General features: G+C 52.6%; 3 protein-coding genes across 3 annotated transcripts; 1 reads left to right on the forward strand and 2 right to left on the reverse strand.

The window, feature by feature from the left end:
* Positions 1-1,981: 1,981 nt before the first annotated feature.
* P3R3URF (PIK3R3 upstream open reading frame) lies at positions 1,982-2,561 on the reverse strand. Its single transcript, XM_024571044.1, has 2 exons — positions 2,318-2,561; positions 1,982-2,025 (listed from the first exon to the last, which is right to left on the reverse strand). The coding sequence occupies exons 1-2, from the start codon at positions 2,559-2,561 to the stop codon at positions 1,982-1,984; spliced, it is 288 nt and encodes a 95-aa protein (XP_024426812.1).
* Positions 2,562-6,421: 3,860 nt separating this feature from the next.
* On the forward strand, positions 6,422-11,949 carry TSPAN1 (tetraspanin 1). The gene is made up of 8 exons (XM_024571168.3): positions 6,422-6,579; positions 7,023-7,087; positions 10,154-10,360; positions 10,570-10,644; positions 10,761-10,859; positions 10,940-11,095; positions 11,198-11,281; positions 11,469-11,949. The coding sequence occupies exons 2-8, from the start codon at positions 7,031-7,033 to the stop codon at positions 11,514-11,516; spliced, it is 726 nt and encodes a 241-aa protein (XP_024426936.1). The 5' UTR covers positions 6,422-6,579; positions 7,023-7,030; the 3' UTR covers positions 11,517-11,949.
* A 2,113-nt stretch (positions 11,950-14,062) lies between these two features.
* On the reverse strand, positions 14,063-23,274 carry POMGNT1 (protein O-linked mannose N-acetylglucosaminyltransferase 1 (beta 1,2-)). Its single transcript, XM_024571181.4, has 22 exons — positions 23,127-23,274; positions 22,501-22,670; positions 21,860-21,974; positions 21,613-21,731; positions 20,894-20,959; positions 20,690-20,803; positions 19,714-19,831; positions 19,438-19,536; positions 19,149-19,276; positions 18,714-18,784; positions 18,407-18,482; positions 18,141-18,224; positions 18,006-18,047; positions 17,742-17,800; positions 17,351-17,423; positions 17,141-17,269; positions 16,931-17,056; positions 15,865-15,929; positions 15,626-15,670; positions 15,176-15,311; positions 14,815-14,924; positions 14,063-14,727 (listed from the first exon to the last, which is right to left on the reverse strand). Exons 2-22 carry the CDS (start codon positions 22,618-22,620, stop codon positions 14,640-14,642), a joined length of 1,983 nt encoding a protein of 660 aa, XP_024426949.1. The 5' UTR covers positions 22,621-22,670; positions 23,127-23,274; the 3' UTR covers positions 14,063-14,639.
* Positions 23,275-23,780: the final 506 nt, after the last annotated feature.

The following is a 23,780-nucleotide window of genomic DNA, read 5'->3' on the forward strand; positions in this document are numbered from 1 at the left end:
TCAGCCTCCGGGGAGCTCTGGCAGGGTGGGAGACAGTGAGCTGTATCCAGTCATCCACGGGGTCACCTAGATTGGGGTGGTGGGTGCCCTCTGGCTGCCGCTGCCTCTGGGAGCCTGGAGGGGGAGGAGAGGTGGGAGCCTGGAGGGGGAAGGGCACTGGAGGAGCCAGCATTGCAGAGGCAGTTAAAAATAGCCAGAAGAGATGATGTCATCGGGTTCCCACAGCTCAGCACCCCCTCACTCATACACATACACACTTACTCTCACAGACTCAAGTGTGGGCATGCACACACACACTTACATAGGGGGAGGTTTCTGGGTCCCAGGGCCACAGGGGCAGGGAAGTCTGGTGAGTGTGTCTGTATGTAGGTGTGTGTGTGTGTGCGTGTGCCTGGGTTTGCATGAGTTTGATTGCATGTGTCTACATGCTGTGTGCTTGTGTCTGATACATGCACGTTTGTGTCTGTGTATGTTCATTTGTAGGCATGTGTGTGTTACGTGTGTCGTGTGGGGAGGTCTATGGGCATTGGTGTCTGTGCATGTCTGTTTATAAGCATGTCTTGCATGCACATATATTTGTTGCATTGTGCATCTGTGAGTTCACTTATATTTTTACATGTCTGCAAGTGTTTATGGATTGTGTCATGTGTCTTTATATGTGTGTGCCCCCCTGTGGGCCTTGGGCACTAACACAGTCACCTTCTAGTTCTAACTGCAGTTCAGCACCTCCCCCTCCCAACACCCTGAGAAACTTCAGCCCCCGTCCAGCACTGTCAATGAATTCTCTCTGTCCCTCACCTCCTCTCCAGGTCCCATTCTCTGGCAAGCCTTGGAGCAGACGGACACAGACACAATTCATTTTCTCCCCACAGGCTCCCTGAACCCCAGGGGCCAGGCCAAAGGTGTCAACCCTCAGGGAAGGGAGCCCTGGAAATGGAGCCAGATCTTTGGACAGCGAGACACACACACTAACCCATGCATAAAGTGACACATTAGAAACAGGGTCCCTCCTGTCACTGAGACACAATGCCATGGAGACACACCTCACAGAAACCCAGTTACAGCCAATGACACGTGGGTGTACACGCAGAAAACCAAGTGGAAAATCACCAGACTAGAATGCTCAGCACCCTCCCCCTTTCAGAACTCAAACTCAGTCTTGCCCCACCTCCAAAGGCCTACCTCAGCTGTTTTCCTGTCCTGGAAAATACTGACCTCAGAAAGAGACTTGGGGGCTAAAGGTGGTATACCCTCTTCAGAAGCAACCCTCTCCTCCTTCAGGCTAACCCCCACTCCCCTCCTGATCTTTATTCCTCTCAGCAGAGCTGATGCCTCTCTCTGGTACATCCATATCCTCTCAAACACACCTTAACACTCACAGCTGGCCACAGGGGCACATTCAATTGCAAGGGCAGACCAGCCACCTGCCCACTTATACTCCCACTGTTCTGGTCTCACACACCCACACTCAGACACACACATCAGCAGCTACATCTACACACCGACCATCCCAGGCACACAGAGCCACATACACCACGCTTGAGAACTCATGAGGTTACACTCAAGCAGTGAAATCTCTTTCATTCTGTCCTTTCTGATCTGTGCCTCTGTCTCCCTCCCCAAGGACCTGGCTCTCTGTATGTTCCCAATGTCTGTGGAGACCCTTATCCAGGTGCAGATGGGAGGGCAAGGCAGGAAGGCCCTTACCTCGTAGGGAGTATCAAAAGTTGAAGCCAAAGATGGGGAGATGGTGTGTGTTGCTGACCTTGTCCTGTCCTTCCACTGTCTAACTGTGATCCCCGCCACTGTCACTGAAGCCTGCCCCTGCCCTCATACCCTGCAGAGTCAGCTGGAAACACCTCGGAGTAGAATAGGCAGTTGGAGCAGAAATGATTGTATTTGGCTGCTATTCATCACCCATGGCCCCTAGAAGATGCAGATCCGGAGCCAGTTAAGCTTCTGGACTAGTTTCTGGGCATTTCTAGAGGATCAGAAAGCTGCCAGGTTGACAGAGGAGTCTGAGAACTGAGGAGAGGAAAGAGAGGGAAGAGTGTGAGGAAGGCGGCAGTTTTGGAAGCTCCATTGCTCTTAGATTCACCTCTTCCACTTCCCCAAGCCCTCCGTTTCCAGCCAATTCATCCTCCATTAGGGCGCTCAGTCTTTAGGATGATGCCTGCCATGAAGACTTCTCTGCACCTCTGGGGCGATATTGCACAGAGCGTGTGCCCTCTTGAGTGCCTATGCAGGGCTAAGGTGGGGGAAACTTCAGGGGGCCTGTTTTTCCAGCCCCAGTCCTGGCTCAGGACTCTCAGCTCACCTCGCAGTGGAAGGATCCACACACTGGTGGTGGCAGGGTGGGTGTTGTTGATATCCCTGGCCACGGAAGCAAGATTGGTGGCTGCAGTGGTGGCAGCTGGGCCTTGAAGTTTCTGCCGGTACCTTCTGTGGCTGCACTTGAACATCTTGGGAAACCTGGGCCGAGGCCAGCCCACACCTGGTCTGCGGTAGGGGGAACGTAAACCCCGGGGCCGAGGGGCACGGGCAAGCTGAAAAGGCCCCATGGGCACAGAGAGCTTCTGTACCGTGCCCGAGGGCGCTGTTGGCCAGGGCAGCTGAGGTCTCTATGACATAGAGTCTGTGTGCGGGTGGGGCCCTTTATACAAGTCCTGGTCCCCAGCCCCTCCCTATAGGTCAAGGTCTCTCATAGTTCTCTCCTTAGGTCAGTCCAACCAGAAAACCTCAACTTGGCCCCTTGGGAGAATGGAACTCTCAGCAGGGGGAAATCACTCCTTTACCTTCTCACTCATCCACAATAACAATATTAACCATTTTTACTGAATACTTATTATGTGCCCAATATGGCACCAACTACCTTAAAACATTATCTCCTTGAATCCCACAACCCTACAAGGAGATTCTATAATTATTCCTATTTCACATACAGCCAACCCTTGTTATTGCTGGTAGTTATGTTCCAATGAAGTCACCACTATGAACACTGAATTAGCAAATACCGCACCAGTGCTCCTAGGAGAAATACAGGGTTAGATTCCTACCAGGTCATAACATTTTCGTCGATTGATTGATCAGTACATCCCCTAGTTTTACGTGTTTTTCTGTTCAAAGACGCCTAATTTAAAAATGATTGTTGACTCACTAACATTGAACTCACAGCCAATAGCACTATGACTTATACCTGAATGAAGTTCAAGGGACACATGTATTTCCTCTGTAAATCACAGCCTTCCTGTGCTTAGCAACACTGGACAGCACTTTCACATGACTTGGAAGGCCGTTTTAAATAGCAAAATCACCCACAAAAAGCCCCGGAATATGAAAAACATGACAGTCAATAGACCATAAAAAGAACACTTGTTTCCACTATAAGAGCTGAAGTGAGAAGGCAGGGTATTCTCTCGTTCAGCCTCCGCTGAGAACATGCACGTTGGCCGACTCACATTTTTTACAGCTCGGCACGTGTATCTGTGGATAACTGCAAAAGTGTCATGAATATTGGCTTAGGGTTACAAATAAATTTTAGTGAGTAGGTAAATCCACAAATATGTAATCCATGAATGAGGAGGATTGGTATTATAAAGAAATTGAGGTTCAGGTGAAGTCACACAGTCAGAGGCAGGCAGGGGTTCAAATCCATCATGGCCAAGGTCCAAAGTCCAGACATTGAACTCTTGCTGTTCTGCACTTGTGCATTCATTCACTCAATCAATCAATCATTCAGGAAATGTTCACTACAGCTTCATATGTGCCGGACACTGGGAACATAGATTAATGTGAGCTGGTTCTGATTCTTCCTAAGATGAAAAAAAAGCCATGTGGACAATCAGTGCAGGTGAAGAAACGGCTAGGTCCCCAGGGGATGTAAAACATTCCAACCCTGGGTTTCTCCCCTTTCTTATGGGAGACAGGGACATCAATGGCTCTGCCAGGCCTTGTACGGAGTTCTTATGGAACTTTGGACTTGCTCCTCCTCCCTCTATACCTCAGTCCTCTCTCCTTCCTCTTATTCCACCTGTAGGCCCCCTTCCATCTTTCCTCTGTTTCTACAGGAGCCAGCTGGGAGACCAAGGAGCCCTCCACACCACACTCAAAGGCCCCACACCTCCTGCCTTCTCAGCTTCCACGTTTGCCATCTTCAGTCTTAGAACCTGACCTTGCCTCCATGAACATCTAGACACTGTACCTATAAACCCACCTGCTCTTGGCCACCTTCTTCCTCAAGTCCCAGACCAAGGCCTCTTTCCCTGCTTTTTCTAGAAGCCCCTCCTGTCTTTTTGGAAATTCCATCAATGTAGACAGTCTGCTTGGCAGTTAAGAGGTAGACTCTGGGCCCTGGCTGGTGTGGCTCAGTGGATTGAATGCTGGCCTGCAAACCAAAGAGTCATGGGTTCAATTCCCAGTTTAGGGCACATGCCTGGGTTGCAGGCCAGGTCCCCAGTAGGGGATGTGTGAGAAGCAACCATATATTGATGTTTCTCTCCCTCTCTTTCTCCCTCCCTTCCCCTCTCTAAAATAAATACATTAAAAAAAAAAAGATGTAGACTTTCACACCAGACTGACTGGGCTGCATCCTGGCTCTGCCACTTATAAGCCATGAGACCATGGCAAGAACTTAATGTTTCTGTGCCTCTGTTTCCCTATATTTTAAAAGGAAATAAAAAGAGAATCTATCTCATAAGATTTTTGTGAAGGGGAGAAAAGACTTTACATGTATAAAATCTGTATAAATATTGTATTGTCATAATAGCCAAGTACTAGAAGCAACCTAAGTGCCCATCAGCAAACGAGTGGATCCAAAAACTATGGTATATTTACACAATGGAATTCTACGCAGCAGAGAGAAAGAAGGAGCTTATACCCTTTGCAACAGCATGGATGGAACTGGAGAGCATTATGCTAAGTGAAATAAGTCAGACGGTGAGGGACAAATACCATATGATCTCACCTTTAACTGGAACATAAGCAATAGAAGAAAAAAGCAAACAAAATATAACCAGAGACATTGAAGTTAAGAACAATCTAACAATAGCCAGGGGGGAGTGGGGTGGGGACACTGGGAAGGGGGGATTACAGGAACTACTATAAAGGACACATGGACTAAATCAAGGGGGAAGGTGGAGGTGGGGGAGGGAGGTGGGTTCAGCTGGAGTGGGGTGGAGGGATGGGGAGAAAAGGCATACAACTGTAACTGAATAACAATAAAAATTTAAAAAATATATTGTATTGTCATTTAAAATATAATCTGTATGAATATTGTATTGACAGTTTCATCTCTCCCTCCTGTCTCTTCAGCTGCCTCCTCCTATTACAAAAACAAAATAAATTTTAAACTCCACTTTGTCCATGCTATACCCCCTCTGGCTGTGACTCTCTCCACTCTGACCTTTTTACTCTATAGTCACTTTTGTCCCAGAGTGGGGAGAAAAATCTTTTTTAAAAACTCTTTAACAATTCTGTTATGCAGACTAGGAATCAGAGGCTTAAAACCAAGTCTAAGAAATGCCCCACCCAGGGTCACAGAGCTAATAAGCAACAGAAGCAGGATTTGAGCACCTGGTCTGAGTGACTGGGAAGCCAGAACTAAGCCAGGGGGCAGCACCGGCCATCAGGAATGCTGTAATGGAAGTGGGATGGCAGCCCCAAAGTATTAACAAAAGGTGGGCATTACAGAGCCTTACAACAAGGCAGGTGATGCTTTTGTGGGACCATGCTGCCACCTGCTGGCAGAGAGGGAAGAGGTATACACAGAGTACTATGACAGGAAGGGGGGAGAAAAGGGTGGGGAGGGAGAAGAGTGAGGAGGAGAGATGAAGGGAGGAGAAAGATGGGAAATTTGAGGTTTTGTGAAGGGAAAAGGACTAGGAGCTGTTTGCTACTCAAAGGAAGGAGCAGAAGCTGCAAAACCTTGGTCACTTCCTTGAAAGTGTGTGTGTGAGACAGAGAGAGAGAAGCTCTCAGTGTATACCTCAGATTTCCCTGCTGTTTGTCAGTTTCTAGGAGTCGGTCCGCACAGAGTTCAGTGTGTGTGTTTGCTCATGAGCACCAGTAGGTGTTTATGTGTGTATCTGTGTGTGAGTACGTAATGGCAGCATGGGCAGATGAGTATGCCTGTGAACACAAAGGGGACGTATGAACGTATCTGCAGACAGAGTTAGAAGCGTATGTGCACTGTTGTGGTGGACGGCGCTCAGAAGTTCTCAGGCCCCACCCCCAGATTTCTCTCCCTTCTCAGATCAGGAAGGGCATTGCCCAAGGTTGGTGTTGCCAGGCTCAGGCTGGCTGCTCCTGTGGCTAAGGGGACAGAGGCTGTGGGGACAGATCTCTGGGCAGCAGGGGGCAGCAGGGGCAAGAGGAGGCCTATGGGCTGGGGTGGAGCAGGCAGGCAGGCGGGCAGAAGGAAGCCTTTAAAACACCTGCCCCACCTGCAGGTGAGCAGTGTTGTGTGAAATCCAGCTCCGCTGTCTGCCTGCCCACTCAGTGGCAGTTTCCTGGATCTGTTTGTCCCCCTGGAGCCTCAGCAGATCCTTCTTTCAGAAGTCACAACCAAAGAGTCCTAAACAGGTGGGTGATGGCATAGGGTAAAGATTATCCTAGGAAGGGAACTCAATCTAGAAGCAAGTTTGGGAAGCTGGAAGGACCATGGGGAGGGTCCTAGAGGAGTCTAGGGTTGGTTTGGGGAGGGGTTCAGGATATATAGATGCCAGGGAAGGGCACAAAGTGACCCATAGTGTGGGAGTTAGACTTGGGGTACCAGTGGATGAACCTGGGGTGTTAGGATCTCAGAGTAGCAGGTGCTGGGAGAGGGTCTGAGCAGTACAAAGAGGTGGGAGTGTCAGGGTGAGAACTGGGAAAAATCCTGAGGTGTCAGAGTCCAGATCCAGGGGAAGCTTGGTGGTTATGTGGGTTTGGGATTCTGGCGTCTGGTATGTCGGGGTCCAATGCCAGGGCCAGGGCTACCCTGGGGTTGTGGGGGAGGTCCTAAGTCATACGTGTCTGTCTCCCAGGAGCCACCATGCAGTGCTACAGCTTCATTAAGACCATCACGATCCTCTTCAATTTTCTCATCTTTGTAAGTCTAAGGGTTGTGGGCTCTTTGGGGCTCCCTACAGGAGTGGGTTACAGCCTGAGTAGAACTCAAGCTGGGAAATAAGAGACTACATTGGGGCCCACAGTGGGGAGGGGTTTTCCTTACATCACCTAGTATGGAAGGAAATTCGGTGGCCTCTGTATCACAGGGAGCTGAAGGGAGAGAAGGCCCAGAGACCACACAGCAGAAGGTCTGCCTCAAGCAGCCCTATTCATTCAACATACATTTATAGCCTAAGACTCAGTGCTGAGTGCTGGGGTGACAGGTGAGCAAGCTCTTTCTCTGCTGTGGAGGATCTGAGGTCCAGCAGGCAGACAGTCGCAATGTAGTATTTCTGGCCCTAGCAAAGGTCCTATGGGAGCCCGTAGGAGGGACTTGAACCCCACTTGGACAGAAAAGACTTCCTAGAGGATATAGCGGGAGGCTAGGGATTTGCCTTTCACGAGGGGGTTGTAAAACATGCGGAAAGGCCCAGAGGCAGTGAAATCAGATATCGCTCAGAAAACCAGGAACAGATTGCGTAGGGCGTTTGAGGAAGCTTAGCAATGAGGCATAAACCCTGGAGACAGTGGTGGAGATGGGGAGAAATGTACAAAGTAGAAAAGTAGAGGAAGGAGAAAACCCTCAGATGGTGGCTGAGGGATGGAAGAAGGAGCAAGGGAGACAGAGGTCTTGGAGATGATGTCCATGTCTCTGGAATGAGCAACCCCTGGATGTCCCACAGGCAGCCTAGAGTTGCAGCTCAGGTGGGAACTGGACATGGACATTTGAAAGTCCCATGCCCACAGGTGGTTGTTGAGGCCATGCGGTGGGTGAGAGAGAGCACTCAGGGAGAGTGAACTCTGAAAAACCCAGCTTATAAGGAATAAGTGAAGGAATGACCACCAGAAAGCAGATGGAGAAAGATCAATGCGAGGAAAACAAGGAGAGTGAGAGAGAGGTCAAGGAGGATATGGCATGAAGTGTCTACTGGATTTAGCACAGGATGTCACTAGAGACCTTGGAGCCACATTAGAGTGGGTTAGAGTGAGTGCAAGGTGAGGAAGTGGAGACAGGGAGTGTAGATGAATTTGGAGAAATCTGACTCCGGTGTAGGCTGCGTTCTGAGCTGCCTTTGGCTTTCAGGCACTAACCTTTATCCATGTGTCTGGCTAAGACAACAGGGTTCCAGGCATTTGGACAGCAAGGCTCTGGTCAGAGGGGGTTAAAGGCAAATCCGGTTTGCTTTCTTGACTCTGTTGCCCAGCCCTTACCAGGCTGTGCAAAGCAGGGCAGGCCTCAGACTCCTTGAAATTTGACACTACAGGCTGAAAATCCAGCTTTTTGTCCTTGAGCAAACATGCCTGGAATCCAGCCACAACCTGCCACCTTATTCCGGGTTCTGACCTCAGTTTCTATAGCTGGGAAGTGGGGACTGGGCATCAAGGTGGTGTCAGGATGATTCATCCACTGAAGCTCTGGGTCAGCAAAGCTTTGCTTTGGGAGCTGGGCAGTGCCTTCCTCCCCAGCCTGGGCCTCGGGAGTCCCTCTGAGGTTTGGGGTTGAGCTATGGAGCCTCTAAGAGCTCTGGCTGTACTTCCCTCCACCAGTCTCTAGGAGGAGAGGTCTAGTCTAGAAGAAGGGCAGGACTGGAATCCAATCCTGAAGCAGAGCCAACTGGGGCCTCAGGGTGCCCCTTCTCACCACCTGCCTCTCCAAGGCTGGGAGTAGGTGTAAACCTCAGCCCTGCCTTCACTGCCATGGTTACTGTTGAGCCTGCTCAGTGCTACCACACCCCTGTTTCTGCCTATCAGAGGACAGAGGTGTTCCAGGCACCAGTAGGCTGGGAAGGAAATACGGTGCTCACCTGCTTGTTTTTACCCCCAGCTATGTGGTAGGACCCTGGCATGGGTGAGGGGAAGCCTACCCACTCACACCCACCCCGGCACCCAGTAGATATTTGAGGAACCTTGGATCCCAGTTATATCTACCTAGGTGAGCAGCTTGATGCTGGCTGTGGATATTCCAGCTCCCATCCTTCTGGCTCTGAAGCACAGGTGGCAAACACAAGGCCTGCAGGCCGAATCCGGCCCTCCACCTTGTTTTATCAGGCCCCCGGCACCTTGTTTCTACCATGGGCAGCAGTGCAGAGCTCCTTGCCCCTGGTTAAGGAGTCCTGTATTTTTCAGACTACAAGACGCACTTTCTTTCCCCCCAAATTTGGGAGGAAAATGGGGGTGCGTCTTGTAGTCTGAATGTAGCTTACCTGGCTCGCTGGGGGTGGGGGGCGGTAGTGGAGCAGGGTTTTTCCCCTATTTTCCTCCTCTAAAACCTAGGTACGTGTTATGGTCCGGTGCGTCTTATAGTCCGAAAAATATGGTTGTTACATTTATACAGTCCTAAAATTACATTCAGCCTTTTGAAGGCAACTTCAAGGCTGATGTGGCCCCCCGTGAAAATGAGTTTTTCACCCCTGCTCTACAGGATATTCTTCCTCCCTACAGGAAGAGTTTTTATATTTATTTTTAAAAAGATTTTATTTATTGCCCTGGCTGGTGTGGCTCGGTGGGTTGGGTGTCATCCTGCACACTGAAAGGTCGTCAGTTCAATTCCTGGTCGGGGCACGTGCCTGGGTTGCAGGCCATATTATGAGTTGGGGTGTGTGAGAGGCAACCATTCAATGTTTCTCTCCCTCCCGCCCCTCTAAAAATAAATAAATAAAATCTAAAAAAAAAAAAAGATTTTATTTATTTTTAGAGAGAGGGGAAGGGAGGGATAAAGAGAGGGAGAGAAACATGAATGTGTGAGAGATACATGGTTGCCTCTCACACATGCCCCCAGCTGGGGACATGGCCTGCAACCCAGGCATGTGCCTGAGAATCGAACCAGCGACCTTTCTGTTGGTAGGGTGGCGCTCAGTCCACTGAGCCACACCAGCCAGGGGGGGAGAGTTTTTAGACTCCTTAGCCAATAAAAGGGGAAGTTTCTCACCTCCCATCTCCCTGACTCGACTGTGTGGCAGGGAAACTCTTGCCAGCACTGTCTCAAGGTCTGCCTCTTTGTCCCCAGCTGTGTGGTGTGGCCCTGCTGGCAGTGGGGATCTGGGTGTCAGTCGATGGGCAATCCTTCCTGAAGATCTTCGGGCCGCTGTCGTCCGGTGCCATGCAGTTTGTCAACGTGGGCTACTTCCTCATCGCAGCTGGCGCTGTGCTCTTTGCTCTCGGTTTCCTGGGCTGCTACGGTGCTCACACAGAGAACAAGTGTGCCCTCCTGACGGTGTGTCAAACCCAGCTCCAGAGGCCCATAACCAATGCTCAGGGTCCCCTCACCTTTGACACCAAGCCCTGGGGATCCCCAAACCCTGTCCTGGACTCCAGGGACCTCAGCAAAGGGGCCCCTGTCTCATTTTTATGGGGGTGGGTTGGAGCAAGGAAGTCATGAGGGACTGTCTCTCCCTAAAATTCAGACCCTTGTTCCCCACTCAGTTCTTCTTCATCCTCTTCCTCATCTTCACTGCTGAGGTTGCAGCCGCTGTAGTCGCCTTGGTGTATACCACAATGGTGAGGATCGAGGATGGGGCAAGGGGATAAGATTGGGCAAAGCCCTGGAAGTGGGCTGTGGCCTGGGAATGGCCACCTTCCCTATCAGGCCCTAAACACTGGCCTGCCCCATCCAGGCTGAGCACTTCCTGACGCTGGTGATAGTGCCCACCATCGAGAAAGACTATGGTTCCCAGAAGGACTTCACTCAAGTGTGGAACAGTACCATGGAAGGGGTAAGGTAGGCTGGGGGAGATTTTGGAGTGGGAAGAAGGAAGCAGGGCCCCACTGACTGCCCTCACCTCCTTGTCTCCAGCTCAAGTGCTGTGGCTTCAATAACTACACAGACTTTGAGAACTCTCCCTACTTCAAAGAGAACAATGTCTTTCCCCCATACTGTTGCTTCGATAACGTCAACGGCACAGACATGGAAGCTTGCACCAAGAAGAAGGCCGAGGACAAAGCTGTACAGGTGTGGGCTGGCATGGAAGGTCTGGGCTGCTTTAAAGGCCTGAGTGCTGAGGAAGGGTGGGGGGCAGGTGCTGACTATAGATGCTCTTTTCCCTTCCCCAAGGGTTGCTTCAGTCAGCTTCTGAAAAGCATCCGGACCAATGCAGTCACTGTGGGTGGTGTGGCGGCCGGAATTGGGGGCTTAGAGGTAAGGGGTTGAGGAGGTTGGGGCAGGACCTCCCCACTGGGTCAGAGCTGCTTCACCTCTCTCTGAGGCTTCTCTGGAGGAGACAGACTTCTAACAGAGTTTCATGCGGGGGCTTGTGGGGCAGAGGGGCTAAAGCTTAAGGACCACGATGATGCCCCCTCATCTCTCCCTATTCCTTCCCCACTAGCTGGCTGCCATGGTTGTGTCCTTGTATCTGTACTGCAATATGAAATAAGTCTGCCTCCGCCACCGCTGCTGCGGGAACTGGGAGAGGCACCCTGGTACCGCCAAGCGGGCGTGATCAGCATGGGGACAGGATCTAACAGTATCTCTTGGGCCAGAATGGGCCTGGCCTTGCTGCTGTGGAGTTGGGGGGTCACATAGGGATCATCCCCTACAGGCTGTGCCTGACTTTGCCTTCCATTGATGGGGTTGGGGCCCACCTGTTCCAGAGCCAGCTCTAAGGTAGCCAGTTCTGCCCATTCCTCCAGTCTGTTTCTTGAACCCTTGATACCCCATCTGGCCAACAGGAACTCTTGGTGACCCCAGTACTCCACTGGGTAGTAAGGTACCCTATATCCTGGGCATATGCAAAATTAGTAGTAACCAGGCAGATGTGTAGAAGGCACTTCAGAATTCATAAACCAATTAAAATGTTTCCATTGGGACTCTTTTCTTATGTATCCTTGGGGAGAGGGACCCATCTTGCCTAAATTGGTCTCAGATTCCTGTGGGGCTGGAGGCTCAGAAGGCCCCTGGAAAAGTAGAAGAGAAGTGGGGTGGAGGTGGGTGGCTATTTCTGCCCTCCCTCCATCTGGATGCCAGGCCCGGGAGGGAGCATAACAAGGATGGTCAACAGAGCTCTAGGGAGGAGGTGGGGGTTGGGCCAGTCGGCTTCCTATAATGTGGGAGGACTTTGGCCTGAAACTACCCATTCCTGGTGAGGGGCACTGGACCATAAAGCTATGAAAATAACAAGCTTGTGCCCAAGTGGGGGTGGGGAAGACCAGAACTACTGCCAGGGCAATGGGAAAGGTCGCTCCTTAGGCTCTGAGAAGCCCTCTGAGAGTCCCCTCAGAGCATCCAAGCTGCCTACCCTCCCCACGGAGGCAAAGCCCCACACCTGTTCCTGCTTTGGGGATTTCAGAAAGAACTTCATTTATTCTTGCTCTTGGCCTGCCTGGTGTCGTACAGATCTGATCTTAATTTCCTCTTAACTACTCCCATGTACCAGAAATGGGGCCTAGAACAGCTGTGTGCCTAGTTCCAGTCCCACACCTTCTGTGAAGAGTTTGGACCCAGGCCATCTGACATGGCAACAGGTTTACCAAAAAGCCAGCATGTCCCCCACACAGATCTGACTGTTGCTGAACCAGGAGTAACAGCACTAAGGAGGCTATGGCTGGAGAACGTTTCTGGTCCCAAAGCCAGGCCCCGCATGGCAAACCAGTCCTCCTCCTTGCTTCCCCGTGACTCCTGAACCTCCCTTCCCAGGTTTTTCTAAAGCAGCCAGGAACTATCTATCACCCTTGCTAGTCCCAAAAAGGAACAGTGACCTGACCAGGGCCATACAGTGCTTAAGAGCTAGTTTGAGACCAAAATTAGGAGCCTGCTGCGAAGTGGGCAGGGAGAGCACTGAGCCCCCCTTCCACACGTTTCTATGCCTTGCACACACAACACCTCCCCAGGTGCCCATATAACGTTGTAGATTTGTTTGCCCAGGGCGGGCCTCCACCTCATCGTGAGCTAATTGCTCCTCAACCTGGTTGTTATGGCACCTCAAACATTATTTCTGGTTTCAGCAAACATTGAAGGCAGCAAGAGGGCAATAAATGTCCAAAGCCACACCACCCTGCCATCGCCAAGCCGCGCTCCAGGCACCGTCGGGGGAGGCAGGGGCAGAGAGCGAGTGAAAGGAGGGCCGGGGTTCATCAGTTCTTGCCTTCCTGGCCAAGGCTCTATAGGAGCTCACAAGGTTTGCCTCTCAAGGACTCTGCAGGGAGGCCCTTTCTCAAGAGGTGTTCTGTATCCACTTTCCTGATCCTCAGTCCTTCACAGATCCCTTACATGCCCCACTGTACCTGCTTTGGGCTCTTATCCACTCCCCATACACAATCTCATTCATTTTCTGGTGCCTCTGTAACAAACTTAGATCTTCCTAACTTCTCTGGATCACTGGCTGGGTGAGAATCTGATGAAAACAATGTCTTTTCTCTAGAAAGAAAAATGCACAGCTATGAAATCTGCATACAATGCCTTAAGGGCCACAGAAATCCTTATCCCTATGTCTCCATCTGCAGCCCAGCCCTAGCCTTCTGAATGATGCCAACCCGGTTCTGTCTTACCCACTCCCTTCCCACCCACACTGCACTATACTCATCTGTGCTCCCATTGCCTTCCCACCCCAAAGTATCTCTTTTTGCTCTCTCTTGCTGCATCTCTGGGGACAAATGTCTAGCCCTGACAAGCTAGGCAGGAAACAGCTTGGTGGTTAAACAGTAGGGAATGGGTGTGGGGTGGCTATTCCAAGCTCAGCCCCACCAGGTCAGGCTCAGCTGCTCTAGGGTGGAGCCAAGGGAAAAACCTGGAAGTTTAAGACTTGGGCATCCCCTGGTGGCTAAATAGTCCCAAATGGAACATAAACCCTGTAGAGAGCAGTAAGGAAAACTCACCATCCACCATGACCATTCTCTCTTGTCTCTCTGCCTCCCTCCCTCTCTCTCTCTCTCTCACACACACACACACACACACACACATACACACAATCACAAGACACGTTCCTAGAGCTTTTTGCCTTTTTTAATCAATGACCACCTTATCCAGCTTTGAAAACCTGGATAAAGATGAGGCTGAGAAGAGGCCTAGTGCAGTGTCTGAGGGTCTCTGAGTGAGTCTGCATCAGTGAGTGGGCCCCTGCCAGCCCTGCCCAGGAGTTGGGCACAGCAGTTTCCTGAGTAAGAGCCAGCCCCACCCTCAGGGCAGCACCCCAGTCCACAAAGAAAGCAAGGCCCTTCAGGCTCCAGCCTGTTTCCAAGGCCCTCAGGACAGTAAATAAATAGGTTAAATCTGAGCCAGGCCGTGGAAGAGGGAGTATACAAAGGGCAGGATGAGGGGCCCAGGGATCCCAGGTACTATTGTGTCCTTTCCCAACAAGAAAGTAAATAAATAGACCTCCAACTCAGAAATAGGGGTGTTGGAACAGGAGAGCCCTCCCCTTAAAGTTAGTAATTAAGTCTCATGTTAAAAACAAACCAGCCCCAGCCTCTGCCAGTGTCTACAAAATCCTACAGGATGGGATAAAGGGCTAGCCTGCCTGGGGGTACATAGTACCCAATCTTGCAGGGTCCTGGAGGAGGTCTCATGTCTGTTCTGCAGCACCTGGGGCTCCCTCCTCCTTTGGGGGTGGCTCCAGGAAAATTGGGGTGACTGATGGTGGCTTCTTCACTCTGGGAAGATAACAGGGAAGAGGTCATTAGCTATGTCCCCTAATCCAGCCAGTCTCCCATTTCCCAGGGCAGAAGAGAGTCACTCACGAGTAGGGGGAGGCTGGGACCCCCACTACCAGGAAATGGTTCTTCTTCCGAAACAATCTCCACAGGCCCCGGTGGTTGCCACGCACATCTAGGTCCCAGATATGGAGGCACTGATGGGGGTGAGGCATGCGGAGAAGCATGGGTGAGGGAGCTGAGGCGAGGGGCCACTGGCCCCGTCCTAATCCCTCCTCAGCAGCTTCCTCAATTTGCAAGAGGTAACATCTTTTAAAATATGAACAAGGGGGTTGGAAGAGGGGTTCTGAAGTGTGAAGACAAGGTTCTGAGGTAGAAGGTTCTAGAACAAAGGCTTCTTGTATCTTGGGGGGGGGGGTAGTCCTAGGGTAGGTGTAGTATTGGGCACCTTGGCAAGTTGGGTCCAGGTGGTGAAGTCATCATCTTTTTCCATTCGGATGAAGGCCACGTAGGTATGGCCCTCTGTGTCTGGCAGGAAAGAGTCTTCACAAGGGTCCTTGCTATGGTCCAGGACTTCAGCTTCGCTGCAGCGGAAGCCGGGTCAGGGTGGTGGCGGGGGGGCAGGCAAGACAGGGAGCAGTTCATAAGTGTATCACTCAAGTCCAACCTGCCAAGGTGCCCAATACTACACCTACCCTAGGAAAACCCCTCCCCCCAAGGTACAGGAAGCCTTTGTTCTAGAATCTTAGTTGTTGCTGTCTCGAAAGTCTTAGTAATTTTTGAACAAGGAGCCCTGATTTTCACTTTGCAGTGGGCCACACAAATTATGAGGCCAAGACCCCAGTATCTGACTCCTCCTCACTCCCTGCCACATACCCCTAACTGCCCTAGGCCATACCTGAGCAGCCTGTGAACTTCCACTTCATAAGCTTCCTTCTTCAAACTGAAGGAGAGGGAGAAATGAGTCAAGGGAGGGAGTAGCCCCTAAGGTCCCAGGAGCAGGGCTGGGAGTCACATGGGAATCAGGGAGCAGCAGGGCTGGGATAAACACACAGGCCCCAGGATTGGAAGGACTGTCAAATACTGGTCATTAAGGCTCCACAATATTCTCCCCTTTGCCCTGTCTCCCGCCCTCACCTGTCCACGTTCCTGAGCTGGACACCTGGAACCGTGTTGAACTTGTGCTTCTTGAAGTAGGCCTCCTGGAGTGGGTGTGAGGGTGCAAATCAGGGCCTGGCATTGTTCTGCACATGCCCACTGACCCACCACATACCCACAGGCCCACAAATGAAGTCCTGGGCTTACATAAGTGCCTCTAATTTCCTTCTCTTCACCGTCTTTTTTGCAGTATCCTTGGTAGGCTCTTAAAGCTTTAATTCGGGCTTAAGCATTGCCAGAGAGCTCACGTCCACACTGGCAGCTCACGCTATTGACCAATGAGCTAGTCCCTGTCCCCAGCGGTTCTCCCTGGGCCTGCTGTTCTACAGCCACGGAAGCCAGGAACAGGCCCTGCAGGGGTCAGTAGGCAAAGGGATAGGCTGGACTGGTAGAGAAAACTGCTGTGACTTGGGTGCTGAGAGTGACCTGAGGTAAATGCCTGCCCCTCTCGGGGAAATGAGTGGAGGTCTCATATTAGCTGGAGTCTGAGGGCCCTTCTGGCTTCTAGCAGGTTCCAAGCTGGAAGCTGTCCATTCCTTCAGGCTGGGCTGTCTCAAGGCTCCCTCCTTGTAACGGGGAGGGAAGGGGCCCTTTGGACACAGCCATGTAGTGAGTGGGGACCTGGGAACCTCCCTGTTCACTTCAGGCCGAGGCTTAGGCCCCAGCACTTGCAAGGACAGGAGAGGGCAGAGCTTGCAGGGCTGGATGCGTGCTTGGCGGCAGAAATACCCTCCTCACACCCACGGTCTAGTGCTAAGAACAGTAATAATAAAAATAATACCAGCTAACCCTTATATAATGCTCACAGTTCAAAGCATTTTGCCTATATTAACTCATTTAAACCTCACAACCTCACAACTCTATTAAGTAAAGGTATTTTTAATTTTCATTTTGCAAATAAAGAAACTGAGGTAAAGGGATGATCATCATTTCCCCAAGGTTACAAGGCTACTGAGTGGCAGAGCTGGGGTTGCTCCAGCGCCCATGTTCTTTGCCTTATCTACCATGCTGTGCCCCCTCCCCAACATCCCTGCCTCCCACTCACGTGGAAGTAGCCGTTCATGTTGAGGCCCACAATGCCGAAGTGGTAGGATCGGGAAACGTCAGGGATGATGCACTCTCGGCCTCGGCGTTGTTCCGGCATCCGCATCCACATGTCCCAGTCCCAGAGCTGGGGCCACGGAAGATTTTGAAGGTTAAGAGGTTCCAAGCTGGTAGGGGACCCCAGCCCACTCACTCTACCCTGCCAGGACACCTTTTCCGGTGTAGGCCATTTGGGCTCAAGCTCCTCCTTATACAAAGACTTCCTGAGCACCCAGCCCAGCCCAGGCATGGTCTCCACACGGTACAGCAATGTTGGGTCCTCAGCAGTGTGTTCATACCCCTAGGGATAGGGGGCCATGATGGCAGCATTAGCTGGGGGCCTCCACAAACCCCCCAGCTGACTCTGGGCGACTCAGCCTACCTGGTCATTCCAGGCAGAGATACAGTACAGGCTGTCATCCTCCTCCAGCAGGTGGATGGACTGACTCAGGAAACTGAGAGAGGCGGGGTCCAAAGGTTCAGGGAGGGACAAAGACAAACCCAGCCACACAGTGATGTGGGCCGAGCTGGAGATGGGACTCAGGAGACATGCCTCCTTCCCGTACCCCCAGACCCCCACTGTCTCCATTCACGCTTTCAGCTCTCTACTCTAGCCAACATCCTACCTTTGCTCAGACTTCCCCCCCACTTTTGAGCTTGCTTCCTCCAGAAAGCTCTCCAAGACACCTTACTGCCTTCTTCCCTGGAGACCCAGTCAAGCAAAGGGGCCCCACACAGCTTTCAGGAGCTGCATGGAAGGGCACTTCCCTCACCTGAAAAAATCCACAGCAATGTCCAGGTCCTCTTCCAAAACCACAGCAAACTTGGCCTCCTGCAGGGGGAGGGGACAACATGATCCCGGGGGGCCTTTCCAATTTCACATCTCCTCCACCCTCATTTCTCTCCTCACGAAGCATTCCTCCCATTTCCCAGATGAGGAGGATGAGGCCCAGAGAGCGGAAGAACTCGCTGTATAAGACCAGACGTTATGCTCATGTGTCCCCTCCCTAGGCCCAAGTTTTTTCCTTACTACTCACTGGAAACAGGTTGAAAGTGGCTGTGAGGCTGGCCTTGTAGTGCTGGGTGGGGGACAGAAACAGGGCACATGAGCTTTATGGTGGATGGTGCTGCTTGCTGGCTGTCTGCCCCTTCCACCCCTGCTTAGGTAGTACCTGAGACACGCGGGCATTCTTGATGCTGATGGGAGTGTGCTGGATGCCCCTCAAACCAAACAGCGCCACCACGTCCATCGGCTCCTGGGGGGCATGGCCACTGGTCATCCAGTGAGCCACCTTCCCCCTGCCCATCTCCGCAAGCTCTGACATGCCAAGCCCTCCATATTTCATAGCCCTTGCCTGGGCTGTCTCCCTTGTCAGTCCTCAGTGATCACTGCTACTCAGCGACACTGCTCCACCCAAAGCCCCCAAGTCCCACTCACCTCATAGTAGCCATCGATGAAAACTGTTATCATCTGGGGAGACACGCCCTGGGCTGAAAGCAGAGAGCGCAGCATCCTGGGAAGCCCAGGGATGGGTTAGGTCTCTTTGACTTCCCCAACTCAGGACTCCCTGCTGTTTATAGACGGGCCCACATTCCCCATGTTCACCCACACAGGTAAGTGGACCCAGCATCTGTTGTGTTTCTGCCTACCTCAAGTGTTCCTCCCGCAGACAGATGAGCCTGGGGGTCCCACCCTCTGGGCACCCTCCTGTTCACTGCTGAATGAAACCCATTCCCAGGCTCACCTGTACAGGTAATTGGGCCGGTTCCCTGCAATGACAGCCACAGGAACATTGAGGACCTTGTTGTCTGGGAGCTGTGTGAGAAATAGCTTTTAGCTCTTTCCTCATTCCCTCTTCAAACTGGGATCCCTACCCAGGGAAGAGTTCTTGGCCGGGGGGTGTGAGGAGGTGTGGGTGGGGTGGGGTGAGGGAGACTTCAGGGAAAAGGGAGAGTCTTCCCTGTCTTGGTCCTCTGTACACTGAACCCAACCCTGACTCCAGGCCTTTGCTCACACGGCCTGCCCTCCACCTGCCCCCACCGGCTCTGAATACCCCGTGTTTCTGAGCTCAGTGTGAAGCTCCCAGGCTAGGGTTGGGAAAGCCCAACCTGGATCTTTCCTAGGGCCCCTGGCCAGGCCGGGAAGGAGTCCAAGCCTTACTGCCTAAGGCCCCACTCACTGGGTCAGGGCTGAACTCAATGGGTGTGGGGTCCTTGCAGCTGCACACACTCCCGTAGCCCTCGACTTTGCTGCAGAAGCGCCTGCGGCGACGGTTCAGCTCTGTATCTGCCCAGTGGCACTCTGCCTCTGAGAGAGAGACAGGGTCAAAAGGATGGGGGCACAAGGCCAGTGCGGTCTGAAGAACACCAGGCACCCCAGTCAAGAGTTTAATAGAGCCCCATGAAGAGGAGCCAAATGCCCACCCCAGCCCAGGCACTGCCCCAGAGCCCAGCCCCCACTAACCCCACCTTCAGCTGAGCTCAGTGGCACATCTGTTTTCAGTAAGACTGGGTCCCCCCAGGAGGACAGGGCAGGTGACTTAGAATGCTTCTCCCCGAGGACCGGACCTGGCAGGGGGCAGGAATGAGGGACAATGGGGGCCCAGACTCCAGATTTGGAGCTTCTTTCCATTTTCCTACCCACTTTCATCCAAATCACCACCCCTGGCTTCCCTCCCCACATTTAGGGTTCTGCTCCCCCAGACCCTTAATACTAAAAGGGTGGATGGCCTAGTGTGCTGGCACCTCCTTTTCGTCCCACGAAGGCCCAGGTGTCCCTCCAGCCCAGAGCAGGGCCGGCCTGGCTGCCTAAGCTCCTCAGTAGAGCCTTGGCTGTGTCCTTGAGGTGGAAGGAACCCTCGTCCTGTGAGACCAGAGAAGGTGTTCCGCCTGAACAACATGGTTCCGGGAGACCTGGCCTCATGAAGCACTAATAACCAGTAGTGTTAAGCACCATGTCAAGCCTTTTACTTAAATTAGCTCATTAAATTATTGCAACCATCCTCTGTGATTGCTATCATTTCACAGATAAGAAAATGAAAGGCTTAGGGAGGTTCTGAGAATCATCCAAGGTCACCAGGGTGATAAATCCTTACCATAATCCCACATAATCCGCACTTCTGTCCTCTGCTACCTCTCTGCCTTCTTCCCACCACTCTTCCCCTCCCTTACTCTGCTCCAGCTCCTCTGGCATCCTCGCTGTTCTTCAAGCATGCCAAGCACGTTCCCACTTCAGGGCCTTTGCACTTGCTGTTTTTCCGTCTAGAATGCTCTTCTTCCCGATACACACATGGCTCACTCCACACTTCTCCCAGCTTTCTGCTCACATGTCATTTCCTTACAGAGGCCTTCCCTTTCTAAAATGCATCCCCCATCACTCGGTCTCCCTTTCTTTATTTTCTTCCTCATATAAGTTATCATTCCTGACATTAAATATTTATTTGGCTGCTTTTAAAAAAATCCTACCCTGCTAGAGTAAACTCCTTAAGGGTAGGGACTCTGTCTTGCTTCCCATTGTGGGCCCCACACCCATGCAGTGCCTGGCTCGCAGTGCGTGCTCCATGGGCAAAGTGACAAGGCTGGTATCGGAACCCAAGTTACTTTCCTCCAGAGTCTCTGCCCAGTGTGCCATACTAGGAGTGTACTAGGGGCAGCGAATGCAGGGCCATGGGCAGGGCTGGAGCTGGAGTTTAGGGGATGGGGCCAGGGTCGAGTCACTGACCTTGACAGTGCAGATGAGTACTCGGCCAGGTGCCACCATGTTGAGAAACAGAACCATGGCCTCATCCTCGTGAGGTGAGTATGTGTCAAACACACGCTTTGCCATGACATGACCCTGACAGAGGACACACCACTCGTGAGTTAGTGTCACCAGCAAGGAGGGCTCAGCTTTGGCCCTCCAGGTCCCCTACCCCTTGAACCTCACCGTGGCCTGGTTGAGGACGATGACATGGATGCCCCGGCCCTGCTCCCGGGCCTCATCCTCCAGTACCTACAGGGTGGCAGAGACAAAGTCTAACTCTTCACTCTGGCATTCAAGGTCTCTCTGTCTTACTGGCGCTTTAAAAAAAAACACAACTGATGAAATGAAACCTCCTCTCCTGTCTATGCCTCTGTTTATACAATTCTCTTCCAACCCAACTTGAAGGCCACCTCTTCCAGGAAGCCTCCAGAGCACTCCCATCAAAAGAGATCCCATCTTTCTACAACCTCCCCCTCCACAGCTTTCATGACTTAGAGCCCGTGACTGCCTCGCCTCGTGCTGGGGATACCAGGATCTGTCGGACCGAGCCCTGGAGGGGTCCGATGACTTTCCGTCCAGGTGCCCGTGCCGGAGACAAGGATGAAGCTAATGAAAAGACCAGGATGTGATTATGACATAAATAACAAGGAATTAACTGCCTACTAATACTAATGATTACTTCTGATAAAATCCCACTCCATATAAGACATTTCACATACTTTTCATAGAATCCTGGCAAGTGGAAATCATTAGTCCCAGGTTTCAGATGAGAAACTGAGGACTCCAAAGTCACCCATGTAGAAATTAGCAGAGGTGTAGTTCCTACTCAGGCAGTGGACCCCAAAACCAGGGGACCACACCCTGAGTAGAAAGGAGTGTACACCAGACACCACCCCACTCACCGTAGTGCCATCCACTGCCACATATACTTTGCTGCGGCTTGAGTATACCTCCACATCCAGGACCCTCCGGGGACTGCTGCCTCTGCGCCGTGGGGGATCCAGTCGGCCCAGGGCCTCATCTGTGGGGGTACGACAGGTCATGGAAGTAGTCTCTCCAGCAGTCTCATCCTTTAGGATATGCCTGCTGTTTTAGCCATGAGATCCCAGGGAACCCCCTTCACCAGTCCCATCCTCAGCCTGGCCCCACCATAGTCTTGCTCCGGCTCCGAGTCTTCATTGGCCTCATTGATTGCCCGTCGTGTGTCCAGGATCAACTTGATGTTGACAATGACAGTCACCAGTAGAAAAAGCACAGCCCCTGTCTGAGGGGAGGGGTGGGGGTGACTAAAGAGAGGCACCTACCCACCCCAGATCATTGAGGGTCTTCCTGAAAGGAGGGCCCTGGCTTCAGTGATGACAAGAGAGAAGCTGGGGCCAGTCTCTCCTCCCTCTGTCTGTCCAGCTCTACTCCCTCAACCAGGGTCTTCCATGTGAGGTCTTGATTTCCTTGGTTCCCTCCACAATTAGTTCCTAGAGATGGAGCCAGATGGGTACCAGAAGATCTGGGTCCTAGCTCTGATTGCCTGGTGGTATGGGCTTTTGAGCAAACCTCCCTGATCAGACTTCAGGCTTTTCTCAGAAACCTAGAAGGCTGTACTGGGGCTCTGATTCCAGAACTCTGGGCCCAAACCACTGCCTGGTAGAACATGACACAAAGAGGTTTCCCCTCTAGGAACCTGCTACCCCTTTCTAGGGTGAGGGTAGCCAAGGTAGGTTCTAGGAACCACAGTCTAGCCTGGGGCTTAAGGCTGGGAGGAAGGACCTGGGAAGTCTGGGACATCTCTATACCTGACAGAATCTCCGCAGGGTCCTCTGGTTGGTCAGTTTATACTTCCAGGTAAGATACCAGCTCCTCTTCTTCCGAGCCCCAAAGGGCTTGAGGAGGGGACTGGGCTTCCAGTCGTCCATGCTGGACTGGAGGGTCACCACTGTCCCATCCAACCCATGCCTTCGGGAAACTGAGGGGACCAGAGGATCACATGGATCAAGGTGTTCCTCCTAAAGCCTGATGCCTTCTGGGGAGATGAGGGAGGACCTCCCAGTAACGCCTCCCAGCAGGCATCCACACTGTGTGACCTGGGGACAGTGGCTCAACTTTTCTGGGAAGGAAACCTGCAGAGGGGTCAGATCACCTGGAAACTCCCCTGAGGTTGAGGAAACTGACAGGTTTGCCCAGGGACCCCGAGGAAGCAGCCAAATCATCAGCTCATGAGCCCCCCAAATGACCAAGCCCCAGGCCTTCCCAGTCCTGGGGTGGGCTAAGGGCAGCGGCTCCCCCACCCCCCCCCCCCATTCTCCTCGCTCCTCCCATATGACCCCGCTCTTCTCCTCCCAGGGGACGGAGCCGCCGGAGGCGTCGGGAGACCTGCCCCGGCCGCGCCAGGATTCCCGGACCCCCGCCCGGAGGCACTCACGGGTCAGGGGCCCTGGGCCCCGCTCGGGCCCCTCTCGGGCCCGCACTGCTCCGCCCGGCGCGCCGCGGCCTCCGCCTCCTCCATGCCGCGCGCGGCCCCGCCCCGGCCGGCCCGGCCCGCCTCCCTGCTTCCGCCGCCGCTGCTGCCGCCGCCGCCGCCAACGCCAACGCCGTGGGGTGAGAGGGCGGCGGGCGGCGCTTGGGGCAGCGGCGGGTGGGGTGTAGACCGCGACACCGCCAGTGCTTAACCCTTAGGCGGCTTCGCACGGGCTGGCGAGATGGGTGCTGGGGAGACGCTGCTTCCCCGCCTCCAGCACGTCCAGGTGGCAAACTGGATTCCACTCGGAGTTCTAGAACCTTGAACTAGACCGCACTGCACCCCAGGGTCAGAGGGGTTAGGGACCTTGAGCACAGCTACTCGCCCCCCTTGCTTGGGCAAGGCTGCACCCAGCTCTAGTGCATGCGCGGCCTCTGAAGGCTAAGGGGAATTAAAAACCTGGTTCTACCACTCACCTAGACATTAAGGAAGTTGATTCACGTCTCAGCCTAGGTTCCCTTCTTTGTGCAATGGGAATACCCTTATATGATGCTTGCTCTGTGCCAGTTACCGTTCGAAGCACTTTATACTAAATCATTTCATTACCCAACAACTCCA

This window comes from Desmodus rotundus, chromosome 3 (assembly GCF_022682495.2).
Source record: "Desmodus rotundus isolate HL8 chromosome 3, HLdesRot8A.1, whole genome shotgun sequence".
Lineage (NCBI taxonomy): Eukaryota > Metazoa > Chordata > Mammalia > Chiroptera > Phyllostomidae > Desmodus > Desmodus rotundus.

Bases quoted from the DNA above. Each gene is read 5' to 3' on its own strand.
- POMGNT1 (XM_024571181.4), bottom strand. From the start codon at position 22,620: ATGGACGACTGGAAGCCCAGTCCCCTCCTCAAGCCCTTTGGGGCTCGG. The intron at 20,804-20,893 runs GTGAGGTTCAAG...GTCCTCTGTCAG, and splicing joins TCGTCCTCAACCAGGCCACG to GGTCATGTCATGGCAAAGCG. The intron at 19,277-19,437 runs GTGGGGTTAGTG...TCTCTCTCTCAG, and splicing joins GCCACTGAGCTCAGCTGAAG to AGGCAGAGTGCCACTGGGCA.
- P3R3URF (XM_024571044.1), bottom strand. From the start codon at position 2,561: ATGGGGCCTTTTCAGCTTGCCCGTGCCCCTCGGCCCCGGGGTTTACGT. The intron at 2,026-2,317 runs GTGAGCTGAGAG...TCCTCTCCTCAG, and splicing joins GTGGATCCTTCCACTGCGAG to TTCTCAGACTCCTCTGTCAA.
- TSPAN1 (XM_024571168.3), top strand. From the start codon at position 7,031: ATGCAGTGCTACAGCTTCATTAAGACCATCACGATCCTCTTCAATTTT. The intron at 7,088-10,153 runs GTAAGTCTAAGG...CTTTGTCCCCAG, and splicing joins TCTTCAATTTTCTCATCTTT to CTGTGTGGTGTGGCCCTGCT. The intron at 10,361-10,569 runs GTGTGTCAAACC...TTCCCCACTCAG, and splicing joins ACAAGTGTGCCCTCCTGACG to TTCTTCTTCATCCTCTTCCT.